The 22,327-nt window shown below is 48.3% G+C and overlaps 1 protein-coding gene across 3 annotated transcripts in view; it reads left to right on the top strand.

Annotated features, from left to right (window-relative positions):
• STX17 (syntaxin 17) overlaps nt 1-21,852 on the top strand; it is a 243,862-nt gene extending 222,010 nt beyond the window's left edge. For all 3 annotated transcript variants that reach the window (XM_063924903.1, XM_063924904.1, XM_063924902.1), the window contains one exon: nt 21,459-21,852. In XM_063924903.1, the coding sequence (XP_063780973.1) occupies nt 21,459-21,695 (237 nt within the window). In that variant the 3' untranslated portion in view covers nt 21,696-21,852. The remainder of the gene's footprint in view (nt 1-21,458) is intronic.
• Nucleotides 21,853-22,327: the final 475 nt, after the last annotated feature.

Genomic DNA, 22,327 nt, shown 5'->3' with positions numbered 1-22,327 from the left:
CTGGGGAGCAGTCACACAGGAAAAATCATGTGATAACACTCTCAGCAGTGTTAATTCCGGGAGTGGAAAACTGGGAAGCAGACTTCCTCAGCAGGCATAACCTCCACCCGGGAGAGTGGGGACTTCAGCAGGAAGTCTTCCACATGATTGTAAACCGTTGGGAAAAACCAAAGGTGGACATGATGGCGTCCCACCTGAACAAAAGACAGATATTGCGCCAGGTCAAGGGACCCTCAGGCAATAGCGGTGGACGCTCTGGTAACACTGTGGGTGTACCAGTCAGGGTATGGGTTCCCTCCTATGCATCTCATACCAAAAGTACTGAGAATCATAAGAAGGAGATGAGTAAGAACGATACTCGTGGTTCCGGTTGAGTCAAGAAGGACTGGGTACCCGGAACTTCAAGAGATGCTCACGGAAGAACCGTGGCCTCTACCTTTAAGAGAGGACCTGCTCCAGCAGGGGCCTTGTCTGTTCCAAGACTTACCGCGGCTGCGTTTGACGGCATGGCAGTTGAACGCCGGATCCTGAAAGGGCATTCCAGATGAAGTCATCCCTACCCTGGTCGAAGCCAGGAAGGATGTAACCGCAAAACATTTTCACCGCATTTGGCGAAAATATGTTGCGTGATGTGAGGCCAAGAAGGTCCCTACAGAGGAATTCCAACTGGGTCGTTTCCTACATTTCCTGAAAACAGGACTGTCTATGGGCCTAAAATTAGGGTCCATTAAGGTTCAAATTTCGACCCTGTCGAATTTCTTCCAAAAAGAACTGGCTTCAGTGCCTGAAGTTCAGACGTTTGTAAAAGGGGTACTGCATATACAGCCTCCTTTTGTGCCCCCAGTGGCACCTTGGGATCTCAATGTTGTTTTGAGTTTCCTAAAGTCACATTGGTTTGATCCACTCACCACTGTGGAATTAAAATATTTCACATGGAAGGTGAAGATTCTATTAGCCCTGGCTTCAGCCAGGCGGGTGTCAGAATGGGCGGCTTTATCATATAAAAGCCCTTACTTAATTTTTCATTCTGACAGGGCAGAATTGAGGACTCGTCCTCAATTTCTCCTTAAGGTGTTTTCTGTTTTTCACATGAACCAACCTATTGTGGTACCTGCGGCTACTAGGGACTTGGAGGACTCCAAGTTACTTGACGTTGTCAGGGCCCTGAAAATATATGTTTCCAGGACGACTGGAGTCAGAAAATCTGACTCGCTGTCTAGCCTGTATGCACCCAACAAGATTGGTGTTCCTGCTTCTAAGCAGACGATTGCTCGCTGGATTTGTAGTACAATTCAGCTTGCACATTCTGTGGCAGGCTTGCCACAGCCAAAATCAGTAAAAGCCCATTCCACAAGGAAGTGGGCTCATCTTGGGCGGCTGCCCGAGGGGTCTCGGCTTTACAATTTTGCCGAGCTGCTACTTGGTCAGGGGTACACCCTGACTGAGGAGGACCTGGAGTTCTCTCGTTCGGTGCTGCAGAGTCATCCGCACTCTCCCGCCCGTTTGGGAGCTTTGGTATAATCCCCATGGTCCTGACGGAGTCCCCAGCATCCACTTAGGACGTTAGAGAAAATAAGAATTTACTTACCGATAATTCTATTTCTCGTAGTCCGTAGTGGATGCTGGGCGCCCATCCCAAGTGCGGATTGTCTGCAATACTTGTACATAGTTATTGTTACAAAAATCGGGTTAGTCTTGTTGTGAGCCATCTTTTCAGAGGCTCCTTCGTTGTTATCATACTGTTAACTGGGTTCAGATCACAGGTTGTACGGTGTGATTGGTGTGGCTGGTATGAGTCTTACCCGGGATTCAATATCCTTCCTTATTATGCACGCTCGTCCGGGCACAGTATCCTAACTGAGGCTTGGAGGAGGGTCATAGGGGGAGGAGCCAGTGCACACCACCTGATCCTAAAGCTTTTATTATTGTGCCCTGTCTCCTGCGGAGCCGCTAAACCCCATGGTCCTGACGGAGTCCCCAGCATCCACTACGGACTACGAGAAATAGAATTATCGGTAAGTAAATTCTTATTTTTTTAAATACATACGGTGTTTGGATTTAAGTGTCTATCAGACTATATTACAGAGGGTAAGATCAGATTAAACAGAGACATGGGGGGTGGGGTGTATTTAAGAATAACTCTTATATGTGGATGGTGTGCAAATCTTTCACGCATCTCGATGTAGAATTTGGAAATTCTCCTACTCCGTATTTTCAGCTGTGACTGGCTTTTTCTGTTCAGTTCTTGAGTGCCCAACCTCTTACTCAGGACTCTCATCTTAAGACATTTATTAGTACATTCGGCCCCCCAATGCATCCACTTGTGTGTATATTCCTATATCATGTAAAGTCATCATTCCATTGAGCTACCAAACCTCAGACTAAGGTGGGAGGAGGATATGGGCACTTTCCAAAATGAGAACAGCTCTGCTGCATTGGAAAGCTCTTGATTCTTTACTGCTTTTGTGAGATTCTAACAAATCCAACTGTTCAATGTCTATAGGACCTACCTTACTTCGTAGGAATCTCTGTAAATGACATCTGTCCTAAATGTCATTGTATTAGGGGTACCTCTTGGCACGTAGAGGCAGATTTATCAATGGCTGATATTCATGTTATCTCTCGTTACTAAAGATAAATGATGCTTCACCCAATCAGCTCCTAACTGTCATGTGTTTGAAAAAAATTACAGGAGCTGGGGGACCATTTATCACTTGTAATGAGTGATCACAAGAATATCACTCGTTGATAAATCTACACCCTATTGTGGGAATGTTCTGTTGTCAGGGCTTTTTGTACTAGTGTAACTCGGGTGATGTCATGACGGTGAGGATCTGCTCAATATATAATAGTATTTTAATTAACTACCAGTACATCCTTTTCTCGTAGTCCTAGGGGATATTGAGGGATCTAGTACGATGGGGTATAGACGGGGTCCAAAGGAGCCGGTACACTATAAATTTCTTCAACTGGGTGTGCTGGCTCCTCCCCTCTATGCCCCCTCCCACAGACAGTTATAGGTAAAATAGTGCCCGAAGAACAAAGGACATACTTGAGAGAAGGAACATAACAACAATGAGTGGTGAAATTTACACACCAGCACACCACTAACATAAAACAACCAGCAACGCTGGTAACAAGACAGCAACAGCTGAACAGGTAACCATAGAAGAGATTACCTGCAGACAGTCAACGCACTGTTGCGGGCGCCCAATAGCCCTTATTTACTACAAGAAAAGGATTTCCCGGTAGGTAATTCAAATACTCTTTCCTCTAGCATCCATAAGGGATATTGGGGGAATCTAGTACGATGGGGACGTCCAAAAGCTTCCAGAACGGGCGGGAATGTGCAGAGATGTCTGCAGCACCACCTGCCCAAACTGGGAATCCTTTTTGGGTATCAAACCTGTGGAACTTCACAAAGGTGTTCTTCCCCAACCAGGTAGCAGCTCAGCATAGTTGCAAGGCTGAGACTCCATGGGCAGCCGTCCAGGAAGACCCCACTGATCTTGTAGAGTGGGCCTTCAGAGACTGTGGAACGGGTAAGGCTGCCGACACATAGGCCTGTTGGATAGTAAGGCTAAGCCAATGAGCAGTGGACTGTTTTGAAGCAGGGCAACCCTTTTTCTGTGCATCATAAAGCACGAACAAGGAATCCGTTTTTCTGATCTGAGCCATTCTCTTGACATAGATCTTCAAGGCTCGCACGGGTGTAGTACGGGTGACCGGCGGTCTCCTGACCGCCGGTCACCTTACCGACGCTGGGATCCCGGCAGCATACCGACGCCGGGATCCCGGCGGGGAGGGGCGAGTGCAGCAAGCCCCTTGCGGGCTCGGTGGCGACCTGCGGTCGCCACGGATTCTATTCCCACTCTATGGGTGTCGTGGACACCCACGAGTGGAAATAGTCCCTGTTGGTCGGCATGCCGACCATCGGGATAGTGAGCCGTCGGGCTCACGGAGGAGGTCATGTGACTGTCGGTCAGCCGACCGGTGGTCACATGACTACCACCCGGCTCGCACAGTATCCGATGCCTCCGGAGGAGCAGAAGTGCCAGAACTTGACGGAACCACAATAGGTTGATTCAAGTGGAATGCAGAGACGACCTTCGGCAGGAACTGCTGCCTACTCCTGTGCTCCACTTTGTTCTCATAAAAGATCAAGTAAGGGCTTTTACACGATAAGGCCCCCAATTCTGAGATACGCCTAGCAGAAGTCAGGGCCAATAACATCACCGTCTTCCATGTGAAGTACTTGTCTTCTACCGTCATCAAAGGTTCAAACCAGGAGGACTGTAGAAATTCCAACACTACATTCAAATCCCAGGGTGCCGTGGGTGGCACAAAAGGAGGTTGAGTGTGAAGCCCCCTTGCAAGAAGGTCTGAACTTCTTGCAATACTGCCAATTTCTTCTGGAAGAAAACTGAGAGAGCTGAAATCTGGACCTTAACGGCCTGCAGAAAATGTAGGAAACGTCCCATGTGGAACTCTGCAGGCGGATACGTGTGGTCCTCGCATAAAGAGACATATCTTCTCCCAATTTGACGATAGTCTTTTGACGTCACAGGTTTTCTGGCTTGAACCATGGTAGCAATAACCTTTTTGGAAAGGCCCTTGTGAGCTAGGATGTTCTGCTTAACCTCCATGCCGTCAAATGAAGCCACCGTAAGTCTGGGTAGCGAACGGACCTTGTTGACGAAGATCTCTTCTCAGTGGCAGAGGCCAAGGGTCTTCGACTGACATGTCCAGAAGATCTGCGTACCATGCCCTCCGAGGCCAATCCGGGCAATCAGAATTGCCTGGATGCCTTGATTCCTGATTCGCTTGAGCACCCTTGGGAGCAATGGAATCGGAGGAAACAGATAGACCAGCCGGTAAGGCCAAGGCGACGTCAGTGCATCCACTTCCCAGTTGTCTACTCCCGGTATGAAGGTTGCGGACAGTGCTCTTGCATTCCTTTCCGCCCAGGGGAGTATCTTTGACACCTCTCGCATGCAGGCCCTGCTTTTTGTTCCTCCTTCTCGATTGATGTATGCTACTGCCGTGGCATTGTTCGTCTGTCCTTGGATTGCGTGATCCCTAAGCAGAGGAGAGGCCTGAATCAGAGCATTGTAGATCGCCCGAAGTTCCAGAATGTTGATCGGAAGGAGGGCTTCGTGGGCTGGCCACCTGCCTTGGAACTGAGCCCCCTGGGTGACAGCTCCCCATCCTCTCAGACTCGCATCCATCGCGAGAAGGACCCAATCCTGATTCCCAAAAAATTCGGTCTTCCAGTAGGTTGGAGTACTGTAGCCACCACAGGAGGGAAATCCTGGCCTGAGGTGACAGCCGTATTAACTGGTGCATCTGAAGATGTGATCCGAACCACTTGCTCAGGAGATCCAATTGTCTGGCATGGAATCTTCCATACTGGATCACCTCGTACGAGGCAACCATCTTCCCCAACAATCTTACTCAAAGATGGATGGATATTCGAGTAGGCCAGAGAACCATGCAAACTATCTCCTGAAGTGTTCTCGCTTTGTCTTCTGGTAGGAAAACTTTCTGGCCACAGTATCCGGCAACATTCCCAGGAACAGGAGCCGCTGAGTTGGCTCCAAGTGGGACTTCTGTAAATTGAGGATCCACCCATGGTGTGACAGAAGTTGGATAGCGCGGTCTATATGGAGCAATAAAAGCTCCCTGGATATTGCTTCTATCATGAGATCGTCCAGATAAGGGGCAATATTGACCCCCTGGACCCGGAGTTGGAACATCATCTCCGCCATCACCTTCTTGAACACCCTCGGAGCTGTGGACAGGCTGAAGGGTGTAGCCTGGAACTGGTAGTGATCGTTCAGCAGGGCAAACCTCAGGTAAGCCTGATGAAGAAGCCAAATCGGGATATGGAGATAGGCGTCCCTGATATCCAGGGAGACCATGAACTCCTGTTCTTCAGGACCCACAACCACTGCTCGCAAGGATTCCATCTTGAACCCAAAAACCTCTAGTAAGGGATTTCAGATTCAAAATGGGTCTTACTGAACCACTCAGTTTTGGTACCACTAACAGGTTGGAGTAATAACCCTTGCCCTGTTGTTGCAGTGGCACTAGAACAATGACTTGGGACTGAACCAATTTTAGGATGGCCTGTTGCAGCGTATCCTCCAAAGCTGATAAGCTTGATTTGAAAAATCGGTGGGGAGGAGCACCGTCGAACTCCAGCTTGTAGCCCTGAGAAATAAGGTCCTGTACACAGGAATCCTGGCAGGAACTTTCCCAGAGGCGGCTGAGGTGATGCAGACGAGCTACCACCACGAGATCCCCTCGGGCTGGGCGGGCACCGTCATGCTGAGGCCTTAGTGGAAGCTGAACTGGTGCTTTGTTCCCGGGAACCAGCAGCTGCTGGCTTTTTTGCCTTACGTCTGGTGCCTCGTGCAGCGTTTGAGGCGCCCCTGGTTCAAGATCAAAATATAGCGGTCCGAAAGGACTGAGTAGATGGCTTCGGGTAGGAACGCCTAGCCAGTGGGGTCCCATAGGGGAGAAACATGGAATTCCCCATAGCAGCTTTGGAAATCCACGAAACCAACTCAACCCCGAATAGCCACTCCCCTGAGAAAAGGAGAGACACCACAATACACTTGGAATCTACGTCCGCTATCCACTGGTGCAGTCATAAAGCTCTGCGCGCCGACACTGCCATGGCAGTAGTACTCACAATAATAGCGCCTATCACTTTAATAGAGTAGCACAGGACGCGTGCAGTATCCTGAATGTGTTTGATCAGAGTAACCATACTCACCAGAGACATATCCCCCGCGAGGCCCTCTTGAACTTGCCCGTCCAGGTGTGAATGACATGTGTCAACCAGCAACGTGCTATCACAGGTCTTTGTGATATACCAGCTGCTGTGGAATAGACTGTAGTGTAGTCTTCTAGTTTTCTATCCCCAGGGTCCTTCAAAGCCGAGGAGCCAGGGACCGGTAACACCGCCTGTTTAGACAGGCGTGAGACAGAGACGTCAACAGCTGGGGGATCTTCCCAGTTTTTCCTGCCAGCAGGAGAAAATGGGAAAGTGTTAAGAAGCATCTGGCCACCTGGAATTATTTCATCAGGATTTTTTCAGGTCAACTTTATACATCATCTAATTCCTTAGAATCAGAGAAAGTGACGCTAACCTTTTTCTGTGAGGAGAAAAACGACTGCTTTACTGCATCGTCTTCTACTGGGAGTTTTAACACATCCCTGATAGCAATTATGAGGGGCTCAAGCCCTTGTGCTGGAGATGACTCCTCAATAATAGGGTCCATCTCCCCCTCCCCCCCCCCTCCTTCTGTCCCTCTTCATCAGTTACTGAGATTAAGCAGGCAGGTCTGTCCTCTGCCTCTTGCAGCCAGGTCTGCTATACCGCCTGCTGCAGTCACTGTTTCTTATGACTATTTGCAGAGGGCTAAGAGAACATGAGAAAACTATGAGAAGGGGGGGGGGGGGGGGGTCTGCATGTGCATAAATGGTGTTTACCATATTCACAGGAGACAAACTCTCACACACAACACACAGATACTGTACAAGCAAGCCTGCCCTTGATTGGTATGTGAGTAGGAGACCCAGAGAAAATGAGTAGCACATCAAGCCTTGCAGACTCAGGGAGACTGCAGGCTGTAACGTTATACTGTGACTCAGTGGAACACCGGTGTTTTTTCCTTATGAGCACTCTTTTTACAAGTATAATAGCTGCTCTTCCCCTTTCTAACACCCCTATATGTATCTGGAGTTTTGGAGGAGCTGTGTGCCTGCTGCTGGAAGCAGGGGAATGCGCCAAGAAGCCGCTGGTCCCGCTCTGAGGTAGCTCCGCCCTCTGCAATGGCGCCGGAGCTATACACTTATTTATACTGGCAAATGTCTCCTTTTGGTGTAAAACATAATATAAATACCTTTCTTCACAACCGCGTGCCAGTGTACACAGGGGGCTATAGCGGGTTTCCCCCAGAAGGGTCCCGTATGCCACGCCCGCTTTCTGACGCACCACGAACCGGGGGACTTCCCTAGTGGGGCACCCAGTTTATACTCACCACAGATGTGACATCTGTGGTGAGTATAAACCGGGTGCCCCACTAGTGACTTTCAGGATATCGTTAAGGGTGTGCGGCGTACTGCGATTGTGACCGCAAAGGCACAGTGCCCTGCTGTACAACAACCTCTCAGGACGGTGGTCCTGCAGTGGGGGAGCGGCTGACACCTCGCAAGGCCGGTGACCGCCCTCCCCTAACTGCCACAGTACAAGTATGCTGTTGCCCAAACAGCATACCGAAAATAACAAAGATTTAAAAAGAAACTGAAGAAAACTCTCTGGATTTTGCAGTGTGTGCATCCTCTCCTGAGGGCACTTTTTCTAAACTGCCTGTGGAAGGGGGCATAGAAGAGAGGAGCCAGCATACCCAGTTGAAGAAATTTAAAGTTCACCAGCTCCTTTGGACCCCGTCTATAAACCATCGTACTAGATTCTCCCAAGATCTTTTATGGATGCTAGAGAAATACTAAGCAGTAGATCAGAGATTTTCAACCTTTTACAACTCGCGGCACACTGAACAAGATTTAAATATTGCCAAGGCACACTGAAATATAATGGTGATGCATGGTGCAGTTGCTTGTCCTAGGATGTCTCCATAGGTAACGCCTGAGTCACATCTGAGAAAGCCAGAAGAGCCCAACACTGCCCAGGCCCAAAATTAGATCGGGCTCTGCAACCACTAAACCCACCAGTATTGATCGTTCCAGGGCCTCAGTAGTGGCAAAACACTGACAGGCCTAGCTCTGCTTCTATGGCGGCACACCTGGAGACTGCTCAGGGCACACTAGTGTGCCACGGCACAGTGGCTGAAAAACACTGCAGTAGATCCTTAATAACTGCATCCTTGATATGGTCTGTATAGCTCATTCTTGGCCTGCCCCCTCTGTCCCAAAGTTACTGAAAGGTAATTTTTGCTAAAACTTCTGCTAAGGAGGAGAAACTTTTCAGAGATAGCGGATGATCCTGCACTTGATTAGCTTGTACCGATTAAAAACCAACATACAGATGTGCCCCCACTCGTCCAACATATAATTGCCTGCCGCAATGTGTAAGCACACGTCAGCGATTAAACGAACCGTGCTGCGAATAGCCGCAGTGGCCACATACATCATTGATTTCAATAAGAGAGGGTGCATATGCATGTGCCCGCCAATAGTTGCAGGCACACTATTTGCAGCACCCGAATTGGCTTTGCCGCAAATATAACTTGGGGATGAGCACATCTGTATACAAATGATGTCACATTACATTTGTCTTATCATTTTTCAGAGTTGGTGGTGCTCCCAGGAAACGAGTACTATGTATTTATGAAAAAAGAATTAGCCCAGGCTAATCAAGAAAATAATTCCTGTTTGGGGCACTCTTGTTTGCACGTTTGTAGAATTTATTTATGTATTTAACACATATATTTTGCTCCCCCACCCAACATACCTGGAAGAGTGGTAAACCCTATGCTTTTTGTTATTTAGTGGTTATGTTATGTGTGGTCATTGCTATATGATTCTGATCCCAGGTTAAAATGCATTCAGTTTAATTTGCAAACAGAAATAAATGAAGAGGTACAGCACAACTTTTTGCATAAATGTAACCACTTAAATGATAAAGAAAATGCATTTGTAGACCAAAAGGGTGTTTGATAGGCTGCAAACTTTTGTGTTCTCTGATAGAAGCTATGCAGATAATGGAATTCTCTTTGTATACTGCATGTATATATGTTAAACAGGCCAACCACAGGGCAATAGGACTATTTTGACAAAATTAGGACAGTTGGGAATACACGTTTGAGCACAAGAAAGGATGATGCAAAACAGGGCTGAAGTCTGATGCCGGGTACACACAATGGGATTCTGGCTTCGGCCAATATTGACTATATGATTTCCCTTGAACTGCCCGGAGGCATGAACCATCGATATAGTCAATATTGGCCTACCTGCACAGTCTATTGTTCTTTGCGACAAGCTGTATACACACAGTGTGATATGCACTATGTTTTCTACAGATATGGACTATATAGTCAATATCGGTAGTTAATATCACACCGTTTGTAGGCCCTTGAGGCAGTTTTGGGGGGAATCGGAATCAATAGAAATGTACTTAGTACAAATCCAGCTAAAATAAGAACTTATAATATTCTGCATATAAAAGTGGAGTAGTAGTGAATATATTTATATGAAAACATTTGGTAATGTCATTCTAAAAAGAGTTTAAGCAGAGGACATCTGGTGTTTTATCATGTTCTGTTAGTCCTAATTACACACATTCTTTAGTGTTATATACTATATATCTGTTAACTGCAGAGTTTGTCGCATATTTACCTCCACAGATTTTTTTGTCCAGAAATGTTCATTTGAATTTTAAAATATCTTTAGTGTATGTTCAGTCAATCTAAGTAGCCTGATGGATATGCCTTGTGCTGTCTTTTTATTATAGTACATTTGTTATGACTAAATAATAAACAGTTGGTGTTGGACTATAGTAAAAAAAAAAAACACCAAACAGTAGGAGTCGAAGTTGAAAGTTTGGCATAATGGCACTTTGGACAGCACTGGGGCAAAAGTGTTTGTAGGTGGAACTGTACCTGCATTCTACAAAACCATACATTATATTATAGTCATATCCAGAGGTTATGGAAGTTGTATTGCCTTACACGAACAGTCATCACAAAATAATTTAATTTTACAATTACTGTAAGCTGTTCGGTGCTTACAGGGATTTACCTGCAGCTGGATACATTGAAAGATATGTCCCCTGTGCAGGGCCGGATCTAGGAAGGGGCCAAGGGGGCGACCGCCCCCCCTAACACAGTCATAGCCACGCCCACTTTTGAGCAGAAGAGAGTTCTCCTGGGAGAGCCTGAGGCAGAACGATGTGCTGCAGCTTATACCACAGCAGCACAGAGGAGCCAGGAGAGCAAGGGTAACAGAGCATTTGCCCCTCACTTGCTGGTGTGTGGGTACTAGGGCTAATAAATACAATTACCCCATAGCACAGTCACATGTACATACAACAATCACAAAGCTCTATCTCAGTCTCACTTAAAAAGTTCAGTCAGAATTGAGAGAGGAGGAGTTAGGATTGCAGATGGGAGGAGTTGGGACTGTAGAGGGAGGAGTCAAGATTAAACAGTAAACCGCCCACCCTAAAGAAGATCCGTCCCTGCCCCTGTGATCAATTATAACTCCTAAGTTAAGAGTCTGCATGTTCGAAAAAAATTGCATGTCTTACATGTTAGGTACATAGAGTTCAGAGTGTTCTTTTTCATATATTTTACATATGTTTGTTAATCAACAATTGTTTTATGCACTGCTAAAATAGGAATTTAACACCTACCGGTAATTCCTTTTCTCCTAGTCCGTAGTGGATACTGGGGTCTTGTACTTTAGTACCATGGGGTATAGATTGGGTCCACTGGAGCCCGGCACTTTAAAACTTTTAGTGTGTGCATGTTTGTGCTGGCTCCTCCCCTCTATGCCCCTGCTACCAGACCTAATCTAAGAAAACTGTGCCCGAGGAGACGGACATAATCTGAGCGAAGAGGTGAGGCAACAAGCCAACACACAACCAGAAACGAAAGGAGGGTGCTAACCAGAACAGAGGATAGCAACACCAACCTAACCCGGATAGCACAGCTATCCCAACAACAGAATGGGACCGCAACGTCGGTCCAACCAAACCTTACACAGGTAAGCAGGAACGTAGCACTGAGGAGGGCGCCTAGTATCCACTACGCACAGGAGAAAAGAAATTGCCGGTAATTATTAAATTCCTATTTCTCTAACGTCCTAGTGGATGCTGGGAACTCCGTAAGGACCATGGGGAATAGCGGGCTCCGAAGGAGGCTGGGCACTCTAGAAAGATTTATGACTACCTGGTGTGCACTGGCTCCTCCCACTATGACCCTCCTCCAAGCCTCAGTTAGATTGTGTGCCCGGCCGAGGTTGGATGCACACTAGGGGCTCTCCTGAGCCCTTAGAAAGAAAGTATATATTTAGGTTTTTTATTTTCAGTGAGACCTGCTGGCAACAGGCTCACTGCAGCGAGGGACTAAGGGGAGAAGAAGCGAACTCGCCTGCTTGCAGCCGGATTGGGCTTCTTAGGCTACTGGACACCATTAGCTCCAGAGGGATCGACCGCAGGCCCAGTCCTTGGTGTTCGGTCCCGGAGCCGCGCCGCCGTCCCCCTTACAGAGCCAGAAGCAAGAAGAGGTCCGGAAAATCGGCGGCAGAAGACATCAGTCTTCACCAAGGTAGCGCACAGCACTGCAGCTGTGCGCCATTGCTCCTCACACACACTTCACACTCCGGTCACTGAGGGTGCAGGGCGCTGGGGGGGGGGGGGCGCCCTGAGAAGCAATTATAACACCTTGGCTGGCAAAAATACCACAATATATAGCCCCAGAGGCTATATATGTGGAAAATACCCCTGCCAGAATCCAGAAAAAAGCGGGAGAATAGGCAGCGGAAAAGGGGCGGAGCTATCTCCTGCAGCAAACTGGCGCCATTTCTCCTTCACAGATCCGCTGGAAGGAAGCTCCCTGGCTCTCCCCTGCAGTCTGCACTACAGAAAAGGGTAAAAAAGAGAGGGGGGGCACTAAATTTAGGCGCTGTATAAATTATGTAGAAAAAGCAGCTATAGGGGACATAACTCAGTTAGTCCCTGCATTATATAGCGCTCTGGTGTGTGCTGGCATACTCTCACTCTGTCTCCCCAAAGGGCTTTTGTGGGTCCTGTCCTCTGTTGGAGCATTCCTTGTGTGTGTGCGGTGTGTCGGTACGGCTGTGTCGACATGTTTGATGAGGATAATGATGTGGAGACGGAGCAGATGCCTTTAGAAGGGATGTCACCCCCTGCGGGGCAGACACCTGAGTGGATGAGCTTATGGAAAGAAATGAGTGCACGTATAGACTCCTTACATAAGAAATTTGACGACATGCCAATTGTGGGACAGCCGACTTCTCAGCTCGTGCCTGTCCAGGCGTCGCACAGGTCATCAGGGGCTCTAAAACGCCCGCTACCTCAGACCGCAGACCCAGATGTCGACACGGATACTGACACCAGTGTCGACGACGATGAGTCTAATCTGATGCCCACTAAGGCCATTCACTGCATGATTGAGGCAATGAAAGAGGTGTTACACATTTCTGATATAAATACAGGTACCACTAAAAAGGGTATTATGTTTGGGGAGAAAAAACTACCCGTAGTTTTTCCCCCATCAGATGAATTAAATGAAGTGTGTGAAGAAGCGTGGGCTTTCCCTGATAAAAAATTGGTAATTCCTAAGAAGGTACTAATGGCGTTCCCTTTCCCGCCAGAGGATAGGTCACGTTGGGAAACACCGCCTAGGGTGGATAAAGCGCTCACACGTTTGTCTAAAAAGGTGGCACTACCGTCTCCGGATATGGCCGCCCTCAAGGAACCTGCTGATAGAAAGCAGGAGGCGATCCTGAAGTCTGTATATACACACTCAGGCATTATACTTAGGCCAGCTATTGCGTCAGCTTGGATGGGCAGTGCTGCCGCTGCGTGGTCAGATAAACTGTCAGAAAATATTGACACATTAGACAGAGACACGATCCTGTTAACCATAGACCATATAAAAGACTCAGTCTTATATATGAGAGATGCACAGAGGGAAATCTGCCGACTGGCATCTAAAGTTAGTGCATTGTCCATTTCTGCTAGGAGAGGCTTATGGACTCGCCAGTGGACAGGAGATGCAGATTCTAAAAGGCACATGGAAGTGTTGCCATATAAGGGTGAGGAATTATTTGGGGATGGTCTCTCGGACCTAGTTTCCACAGCAACGTCTGGGAAGTCAGCATTTTTACCCCATGTCCCCTCACAGCCTAAGAAGGCGCCGTTTTATCAGGTTCAGTCCTTTCGGACCCAGAAAAACAGGCGTGGAAAAGGCGGGTCTTTTCTATCCAGAGGCAGAGGTAGGGGAAAAAGGCTGCAACAAACAGCAGGTTCCCAGGAGCAAAAGTCCTCCCCCGCTTCTTCTGCCAAGTCCGCCGCATGACGGTGGGGCTCCACAGGCGGAGCCTGGTACGGTGGGGGGCTGCCTCAAGAACTTCAGCGATCAGTGGGCTCGCTCACAGGTGGATCCCTGGATCCTTCAAAAAGTTTCTCAGGGGTACAAACTGGAATTCGAGGCGTCTCCACCCCACCGGTTCCTAAAATCTGCCTTGCCGATTGCTCCCTCAGACAGGGAGGCGGTGCTAGTGGCAATTCACAAGCTGTATTCCCAGCAGGTGATAATCAAGGTACCCCTACTTCAACAAGGCCGGGGTTACTATTCCACACTATTTGTGGTACCGAAACCGGACGGTTCGGTGAGACCCATTTTAAATTTGAAATCCTTGAACACATACATAAAAAAATTCAAGTTCAAGATGGAATCGCTCAGGGCGGTTATTGCGAGCCTGGAAGAGGGGGATTACATGGTATCCCTGGACATCAAGGATGCTTACTTGCATGTCCCCATTTTCCATCCTCACCAGGAGTACCTCAGATTTGTGGTACAGGATTGCCATTACCAATTCCAGACGCTGCCGTTTGGACTGTCCACGGCACCGAGGGTATTTACCAAGGTGATGGCGGAAATGATGATACTCCTTCGAAAAAAGGGAGTTTTAATTATCCCATACTTGGACGATCTCCTAATAAAAGCGAGGTCCAAGGAACAGTTGTTGGTGGGAGTAGCACTATCTCAGGAGGTGCTGCACCAGCACGGCTGGATTCTAAATATCCCGAAGTCACAGCTGGTTCCGACGACACGGCTACTGTTCCTGGGTATGATTCTGGATACAGTCCAGAAAAAAGTGTTTCTCCCGGAGGAGAAAGCCAGGGAGTTGTCATCTCTAGTCAGAGACCTCCTAAAACCAAAACAGGTATCAGTGCATCGCTGCACGCGGGTCCTGGGAAAGATGATGGCTTCTTACGAAGCAATTCCCTTCGGCAGGTTCCATGCCAGAATCTTTCAGTGGGACCTGTTGGACCAGTGGTCCGGATCGCATCTTCAGATGCATCGCTTGATAACCCTGTCTCCAAGAACCAGGGTGTTTCTACTGTGGTGGCTGCAGAGTGCCCATCTTCTAGAGGGCCGCAGGTTCGGCATACAGGACTGGGTCCTGGTGACCACGGATGCCAGCCTTCGAGGCTGGGGGGCAGTCACACAGGGAAGAAACTTCCAAGGACTATGGTCGAGTCAGGAGACTTCCCTTCACATAAATATTCTGGAACTAAGGGCCATCTACAATGCCCTAAGTCAAGCAAAATCCCTGCTCCTACGCCAGCCGGTGCTGATCCAGTCAGACAACATCACGGCAGTCGCCCATGTAAATCGACAGGGCGGCACAAGAAGCAGGATGGCGATGACAGAAGCCACAAGAATCCTCCGATGGGCGGAGAATCATGTACTAGCACTGTCAGCAGTGTTCATTCCGGGAGTGGACAACTGGGAAGCAGACTTCCTCAGCAGACACGACCTCCACCCGGGAGAGTGGGGACTTCATCCAGAAGTCTTCCAGATGCTGGTAAACCGTTGGGAAAAACCACAGGTGGACATGATGGCGTCCCGCCTCAACAAAAAGTTAAAAAGATATTGCGCCAGGTCAAGGGACCCTCAGGCGGTAGCTGTGGACGCTCTAGTGACACCGTGGGTGTACCAGTCGGTTTATGTGTTCCCTCCTCTGCCTCTCATACCAAAGGTATTGAGAATAATAAGAAAGCGAGGAGTAAACACAATTCTCGTGGTTCCGGATTGGCCAAGATGAGCGTGGTACCCGGAACTTCAAGAGATGCTCTCAGAGGACCCGTGGCCTCTACCGCTCAGACAGGACCTGCTACAGCAGGGGCCCTGTCTGTTCCAAGACTTACCGCGGCTGCGTTTGACGGCATGGCGGTTGAACACCGGATCCTAAAGGAAAAGGGTATTCCGGAAGAAGTCATTCCTACGCTTATTAAGGCCAGGAAAGATGTTACGGCAAAGCATTATCACCGCATATGGCGGAAATATGTTGCATGGTGCGAGGCCAAAAAGGCCCCAACAGAGGAATTTCAACTAGGTCGATTTCTGCATTTCCTGCAAGCAGGAGTGAATATGGGCCTAAAACTAGGCTCCATTAAAGTACAGATCTCGGCTCTGTCGATTTTCTTTCAAAAAGAACTAGCTTCAGTACCTGAAGTTCAGACATTTGTGAAAGGAGTGCTGCATATTCAACCCCCGTTTGTGCCTCCTGTGGCACCTTGGGATCTCAACGTGGTGTTGAGTTTCTTAAAATCACATTGGTTTGAGCCACTGAAAACCGTGGATCTGAAATATCTCACGTGGAAAGTGATCATGTTATTGGCCTTGGCTTCAGCCAGGCGAGTGTCAGAATTGGCGGCTTTATCATGTAAAAGCCCTTATCTGATTTTCCATATGGATAGGGCAGAATTGAGGACTCGTCCCCAATTTCTCCCTAAGGTGGTGTCAGCGTTTCACCTGAACCAGCCTATTGTGGTGCCTGCGGCTACTAAGGATTTGGAGGACTCCAAGTTGCTAGACGTTGTCAGGGCCCTGAAAATATGTTTCCAGGACGGCTGGAGTCAGAAAATCTGACTCGCTGTTTATCCTGTATGCACCCAACAAGCTGGGTGCTCCTGCTTCTAAGCAGTCTATTGCTCGCTGGATTTGTAGTACAATTCAGCTTGCACATTCTGTGGCAGGCCTGCCACAGCCAAAATCTGTAAATGCCCATTCCACAAGGAAGGTGGGCTCATCTTGGGCGGCTGCCCGAGGGGTCTCGGCTTTACAACTTTGCCGAGCAGCTACTTAGTCAGGGGCAAACACGTTTGCAAAATTCTACAAATTTGATACCCTGGCTGAGGAGGACCTGGAGTTCTCTCATTCGGTGCTGCAGAGTCATCCGCACTCTCCCGCCCGTTTGGGAGCTTTGGTATAATCCCCATGGTCCTTACGGAGTTCCCAGCATCCACTAGGACGTTAGAGAAAATAAGAATTTACTCACCGGTAATTCTATTTCTCATAGTCCGTAGTGGATGCTGGGCGCCCATCCCAAGTGCAGATTGTCTGCAATACTTGTAAATAGTTATTGTTAACTAAAGGGTTATTGTTGAGCCATCTGTTGAGAGGCTCAGTTGTTTTCATACTGTCAAACTGGATATAGTATCACGAGTTGTACGGTGTGATTGGTGTGGCTGGTAAGAGTCTTACCCGGGATTCTAAATCCTTCCTTATTATGTCAGCTCGTCCGGGCACAGTGTCCTAACTGAGGCTTGGAGGAGGGTCATAGTGGGAGGAGCCAGTGCACACCAGGTAGTCATAAATCTTTCTAGAGTGCCCAGCCTCCTTCGGAGCCCGCTATTCCCCATGGTCCTTACGGAGTTCCCAGCATCCACTACGGACTATGAGAAATAGAATTACCGGTGAGTAAATTCTTATTTTTCTCTTACGTCCTAGTGGATACTGGGGTCTTGTACTTTAGTACCATGGGGAAGTCCCAAAGCTCCCAAACGGGTGGGAGACTGCTGAGACCCACGTAAAACTGCCTGACCAAACTGAAGGTCATCCCTGACCAAGGTATCGAACCTATGGAATTTAACAAACATGTTCGAACCAGACCCAAGTTGCAGCTAGGCACAACTGTAGGGCCGGTACCCCCCGGGCAGCCGCCCAAGAAGACCCCACTGACCTCGTCAAGTGGGCCTGAATAGACGTCGGAAAGGGCAGAGCCGCCGAAGTATAAGCCTGTTGAGTGGTCAACCAGAGCCAACGAGCAATAGATTGCTTAGAAGCTGGCCAACCAATCTTGGTGGCATCATAAAGGACAAACAGTAAGTCAGATTTCCGATGACGGGCTGTCCTTTTGACATAAATCTTCAGAGCCCTGACCACATCCAAGGACTCAGGACCAACGTAAGCATCAGACAACACTAGGACCACAATAGGTTGATTCACATGAAAAGCTGACACCACTTTTGGCAAAGGTGGTTGCATATGAAGAATACCCTTAAGGAAAGTCTGTACTTCTGGTAACATGGCAAGCTGTTTCTGGAAGAAAATAGAGAGCGCCGAAATCTGGACTTTGATTGAGCCTAAACGTAGGCCCATATCCACCACTCCCGCTTGTAGGAAAAGTAGAAAGCGACCATTTCTAAATTCCACGGGGGACACCATTCTACTTTCACACCAGGAAACATACTTTTCCAGATATGATGATAATGTCTTGACGTAACCATCTTCCTGGCCTGGACCATGGTGGAAATAACCCGGGAGGGAAGACCCTTTCTTGCTAGAATTTCCCTCTCAACTTCCAAGCTGTCAAACGTAGCTGCTGTAAGTCTGAATAGACGAATGGACCTTGCTGCAGAAGATCGTCGTGGAGTGGCAGAGGCCAGGGATCCTCCAAAGACATGGTCAGGAGGTCCAAGTACCACGCCCGTTGAGGCCAATCCGGGGCAGTTAGAATTGCCTGAACGCTTTCCCTTCTTAGCCTTTTTAGTACCCTTGGGATCAGCGGTAGAGGAGGGAACAGGTACACAACCTGGTACATCCACATAAACAGCCTGTGGATCCCTCGTTCTGGAACAGTAACAGCATAGCTTCTTGTTGAGTCAAGAAGCCATCAGACCGATCTGCGGACAGCCCCACCAGTGAACTAACTGTTGAAACATCTGGGGATATAGGCCCCATTTCCCCAGATGGAGGTCGTGGCTGCTAAGGAAGTCCGTTTCCCAGTTGTCAACTCCTGGAATGAATATGGCTGAGATGGCCCTTGCGTTGTCCTCTGCCTAGAGAAGAATTTTTGAGACCTCTCGCATTGTCGCTGTGCTTCTTGTTCCCCCTTGTCAGTTTATGTACGCCACCGCCGTGGCATTGTCTGACTGAACCTGGATCGCCTGATCCTTCAGGCAATGAGAGCCTACAGAAGAGCATTGTAAATTTCCCTGAGCTCCAGGATGTTTATCGGCAGAGCCGATCCCTGTCTCGACCATATCCCCTGGAACTGGGCCCCTTGGGTCACAGCCCCCCAACCTCAGAGGCTGGCATCCGTCGTCAGTAGAGTCCACGAGTGGATATTGAAACTCCTGCCCCCTACCAGGTGAGGAACTTGTATCAACAATAATAGAGAGATCTGGGCTCTCTGAGATAATGTCACTTCCTGATGCATGTGAAGCTGAGACCCCGACCATTTGTCCAGCAGATCCAGCTGAAAGGGTCGGGCATGAAATCTGTCTTATTGGATTGCCTCGTAAGCAGCTACCATCTTGCCCAGTAATCGGATGCAAAGATGAATGGATACCTTGCGAGGACTGAGCACCGAGCGAACCATAGCCTGGATAGTCAAGGCCTTTTCCATCGGAAGAAACACCTTTTGAGACACTGTATCCAGTATCATTCCCAGGAACTGAAGACGCTAGGTCGGTTCCAGGTGAGATATCTGAAAATTTAAGATCCACCCATGATCCGTAAGTAGGCGAGTCGTCAGATCGATGCTGTTCAGCAGATGCCCCCTGGACACAGCCTTTATTAGGAGATTGTCCAAATAGGGGACTATGTTCACTCCCATCATGCGCAGTTGCAGCATCATCTCTGCCATATCTTTGATGAAGACACTCGGAGCTGTGGATAAACCGAAGGGTAAAGCCTGAAACTGGAAATAGTCATCCAAGATGGCGAACCTGAGGTAAGCCTGATGTGGTGGCCACATAGGAATGTGCAGGTAAGCATCCTTGACGTCCAAAGACACCAGGAATTCCCCCCTCCTCCAGTGCGGACACCACTGCCCGCAGGGATTCCATCTTGAATTTGAACACCCGCAGATACGGGTTTAGAGACTTCAGGTTCAAGATTTGGCGCACCAAACTGTCTTGTTTGGGAACGACAAACAGACTAGAGTAAAACCCCCGGTTGCTTAACGGAGGAGGTACAGGAACTACCACCCCTGTCTGCAAAAGTTTTTGAATAGCCTCCTGCAAGGTAACTTTTGCTGCGGGTAAAGCTGGTAAGCCCGACTTGAAAAACCTGTGAGTAGGGACTGCTTGAAATTCCAGCCGGTAACTCTGGGAAATGAGGTCCCTCTCCCAAGGATCCCGGCAGGACTCTGCCCACACATGGGCAAAGTGTTGAAGGTGAGTACCTACCTGAATGTCGCCTAGTTGCTTGGTCCAACCGTCACGCGGACGGCTTTGTGGCAGGGGATCCGGTGGTCTGGTCCAGGGAGACAGCAGGTGCAGGTTTACGGGACTTACCATGAGATCCTCTGGAAGTGGTGGAGACCCCCTCGGTCCCTGCCTCTGAACCTTGCCACACGTAAGGTCTGCAAGGAGTATCCTGTGTAAGGACGTCTAACAGGTGGCGTAGTCAACGTCAGATAAGTAGACTTCCCCGCCGTTGCTTGGGAGATCCATTTATTTAGTTTGTCACCAAACAAAGCATCACCTGTAAAGGGAAAATTTTCTACACCCTTTTTGGAGTCAGCGTCTGCTGACCACTGACGCAACCACAGAGCTCTGCGTGCCAAAACAGCCATAGCAGTAGTGCGGCCATTAATCTTACACAACTCCTTAATAGCCTCGCTCATAAAATTTGTTGAAGCAGAGTAACTACCTTATATCGGGGCAAAGAGTCCAAACCGTCGATAACTGTATCAGACCACTTGACTATTGCCCTGGAAATCCACCCACAAACAATTGTGGGGCGTTGAGCAGCGCCTGCTGCCGTATATACTGCCTTGAGTGTGGTCTCAATCTTACAGTCAGCTGGCTCTTTTAGGGATATAGCCCGTGGCACCGGCAGTATCAATTTCTTAGACAGTCTGGATACAGACGTGTCGACTGACGGGGAGTTTTCCCATACCTTCCTGTCCTCATCGGGAAAGGGAAAAGTAGTTAAAAACCTATGAGGACACTTTTATTTTTTATCAGGGTTTAACCATGCCTCCCTGGCCAGGTAGTTCAACTCTATAGACACAGGAAAGGTCGCTGATGCCTTCAGTTTAACATTAAAATACAACTCCTCATCTGGCTCTGACTCCTCATCCAGTATGTGAAGGGCCTCTCTCACAGCGAAGATGAGGGCCTCCATCCCTGGGGTCAGAGAGCTGCCCTCATCCATATCATCATCATTATCTACATAAGGCTGATCAGAATCAAACTGGAGCACCTGTGGCAGTGAGTGTTTTTGTGAACCCACTAGATAGGGCTGAGAAGTCTTTTTTGTATCTGCTGCCTTGGCCACAGAATCAATAGAATGCTTCAACACCTGTCTCTCCCTTTTAGCCCATGGTACTAAAGTACAAGACCCCAGTATCCACTAGGACGTAAGAGAAAATCAGTTAATTGTGCTTTTAATGTCTTGTTGGGATTTCTGTATTAAATCAGTATTTTTTTTTATCACTAGGCTTTACAATATAAGCTATCAATGCTTCCTGCAGCAGGTGCTCTCATCGGTGGAATAGTTGGAGGTCCTATAGGCCTGATGGCAGGCTTCAAAGTGGCAGGGATTGCAGCTGCTATTGGTGGTGGACTTCTAGGCTTCACAGGAGGAAAGATCTTGCAGAGAAAAAAGGAAATCCTGGCAAAAGAACAGGCCTCCATTACAGAAGACTGTCCACAAGAAAATAAAAAATCCACTTGATGGGATTATTTGACATTTTAACAAGAAATGTTTCAAATTGTTTAAAAATATTTTGTAAAGTGCTGTTGCTTTGCACTTTTGTGATCAATGTCTGTTAATATTTGCTTTTATATGCATCCAACATACATTTGAAATAAACCTTATAAACAGTGTAAAATTGTTTATTTGATATGTATATGAAACACTGTATATTTCTCTATCGTCCTAGTGGATGCTGGGGTTCCTGAAAGGACCATGGGGAATAGCGGCTCCGCAGGAGACAGGGCACAAAAGTAAAGCTTTCCGATCAGGTGGTGTGCACTGGCTCCTCCCCCTATGACCCTCCTCCAAGCCAGTTAGATTTTTGTGCCCGGCCGAGAAGGGTGCAATCTAGGTGGCTCTCCTAAAGAGCTGCTTAGAAAAGTTTAGCTTAGGTTTTTTATTTTACAGTGAGTCCTGCTGGCAACAGGATCACTGCAACGAGGGACTTAGGGGAGAAGAAGTGAACTCACCTGCGTGCAGGATGGATTGGCTTCTTGGCTACTGGACATCAGCTCCAGAGGGACGATCACAGGTACAGCCTGGATGGTCACCGGAGCCTTGCCGCCGGCCCCCTTGCAGATGCTGAAGTAAGAAGAGGTCCAGAATCAGCG

Source organism: Pseudophryne corroboree, chromosome 5 (assembly GCF_028390025.1).
Source record: "Pseudophryne corroboree isolate aPseCor3 chromosome 5, aPseCor3.hap2, whole genome shotgun sequence".
In the NCBI taxonomy this organism is placed as follows: domain Eukaryota; kingdom Metazoa; phylum Chordata; class Amphibia; order Anura; family Myobatrachidae; genus Pseudophryne; species Pseudophryne corroboree.
Note: the sequence above shows the minus strand (reverse complement) of the source record. Positions and strands in the feature narration are given on the sequence as shown.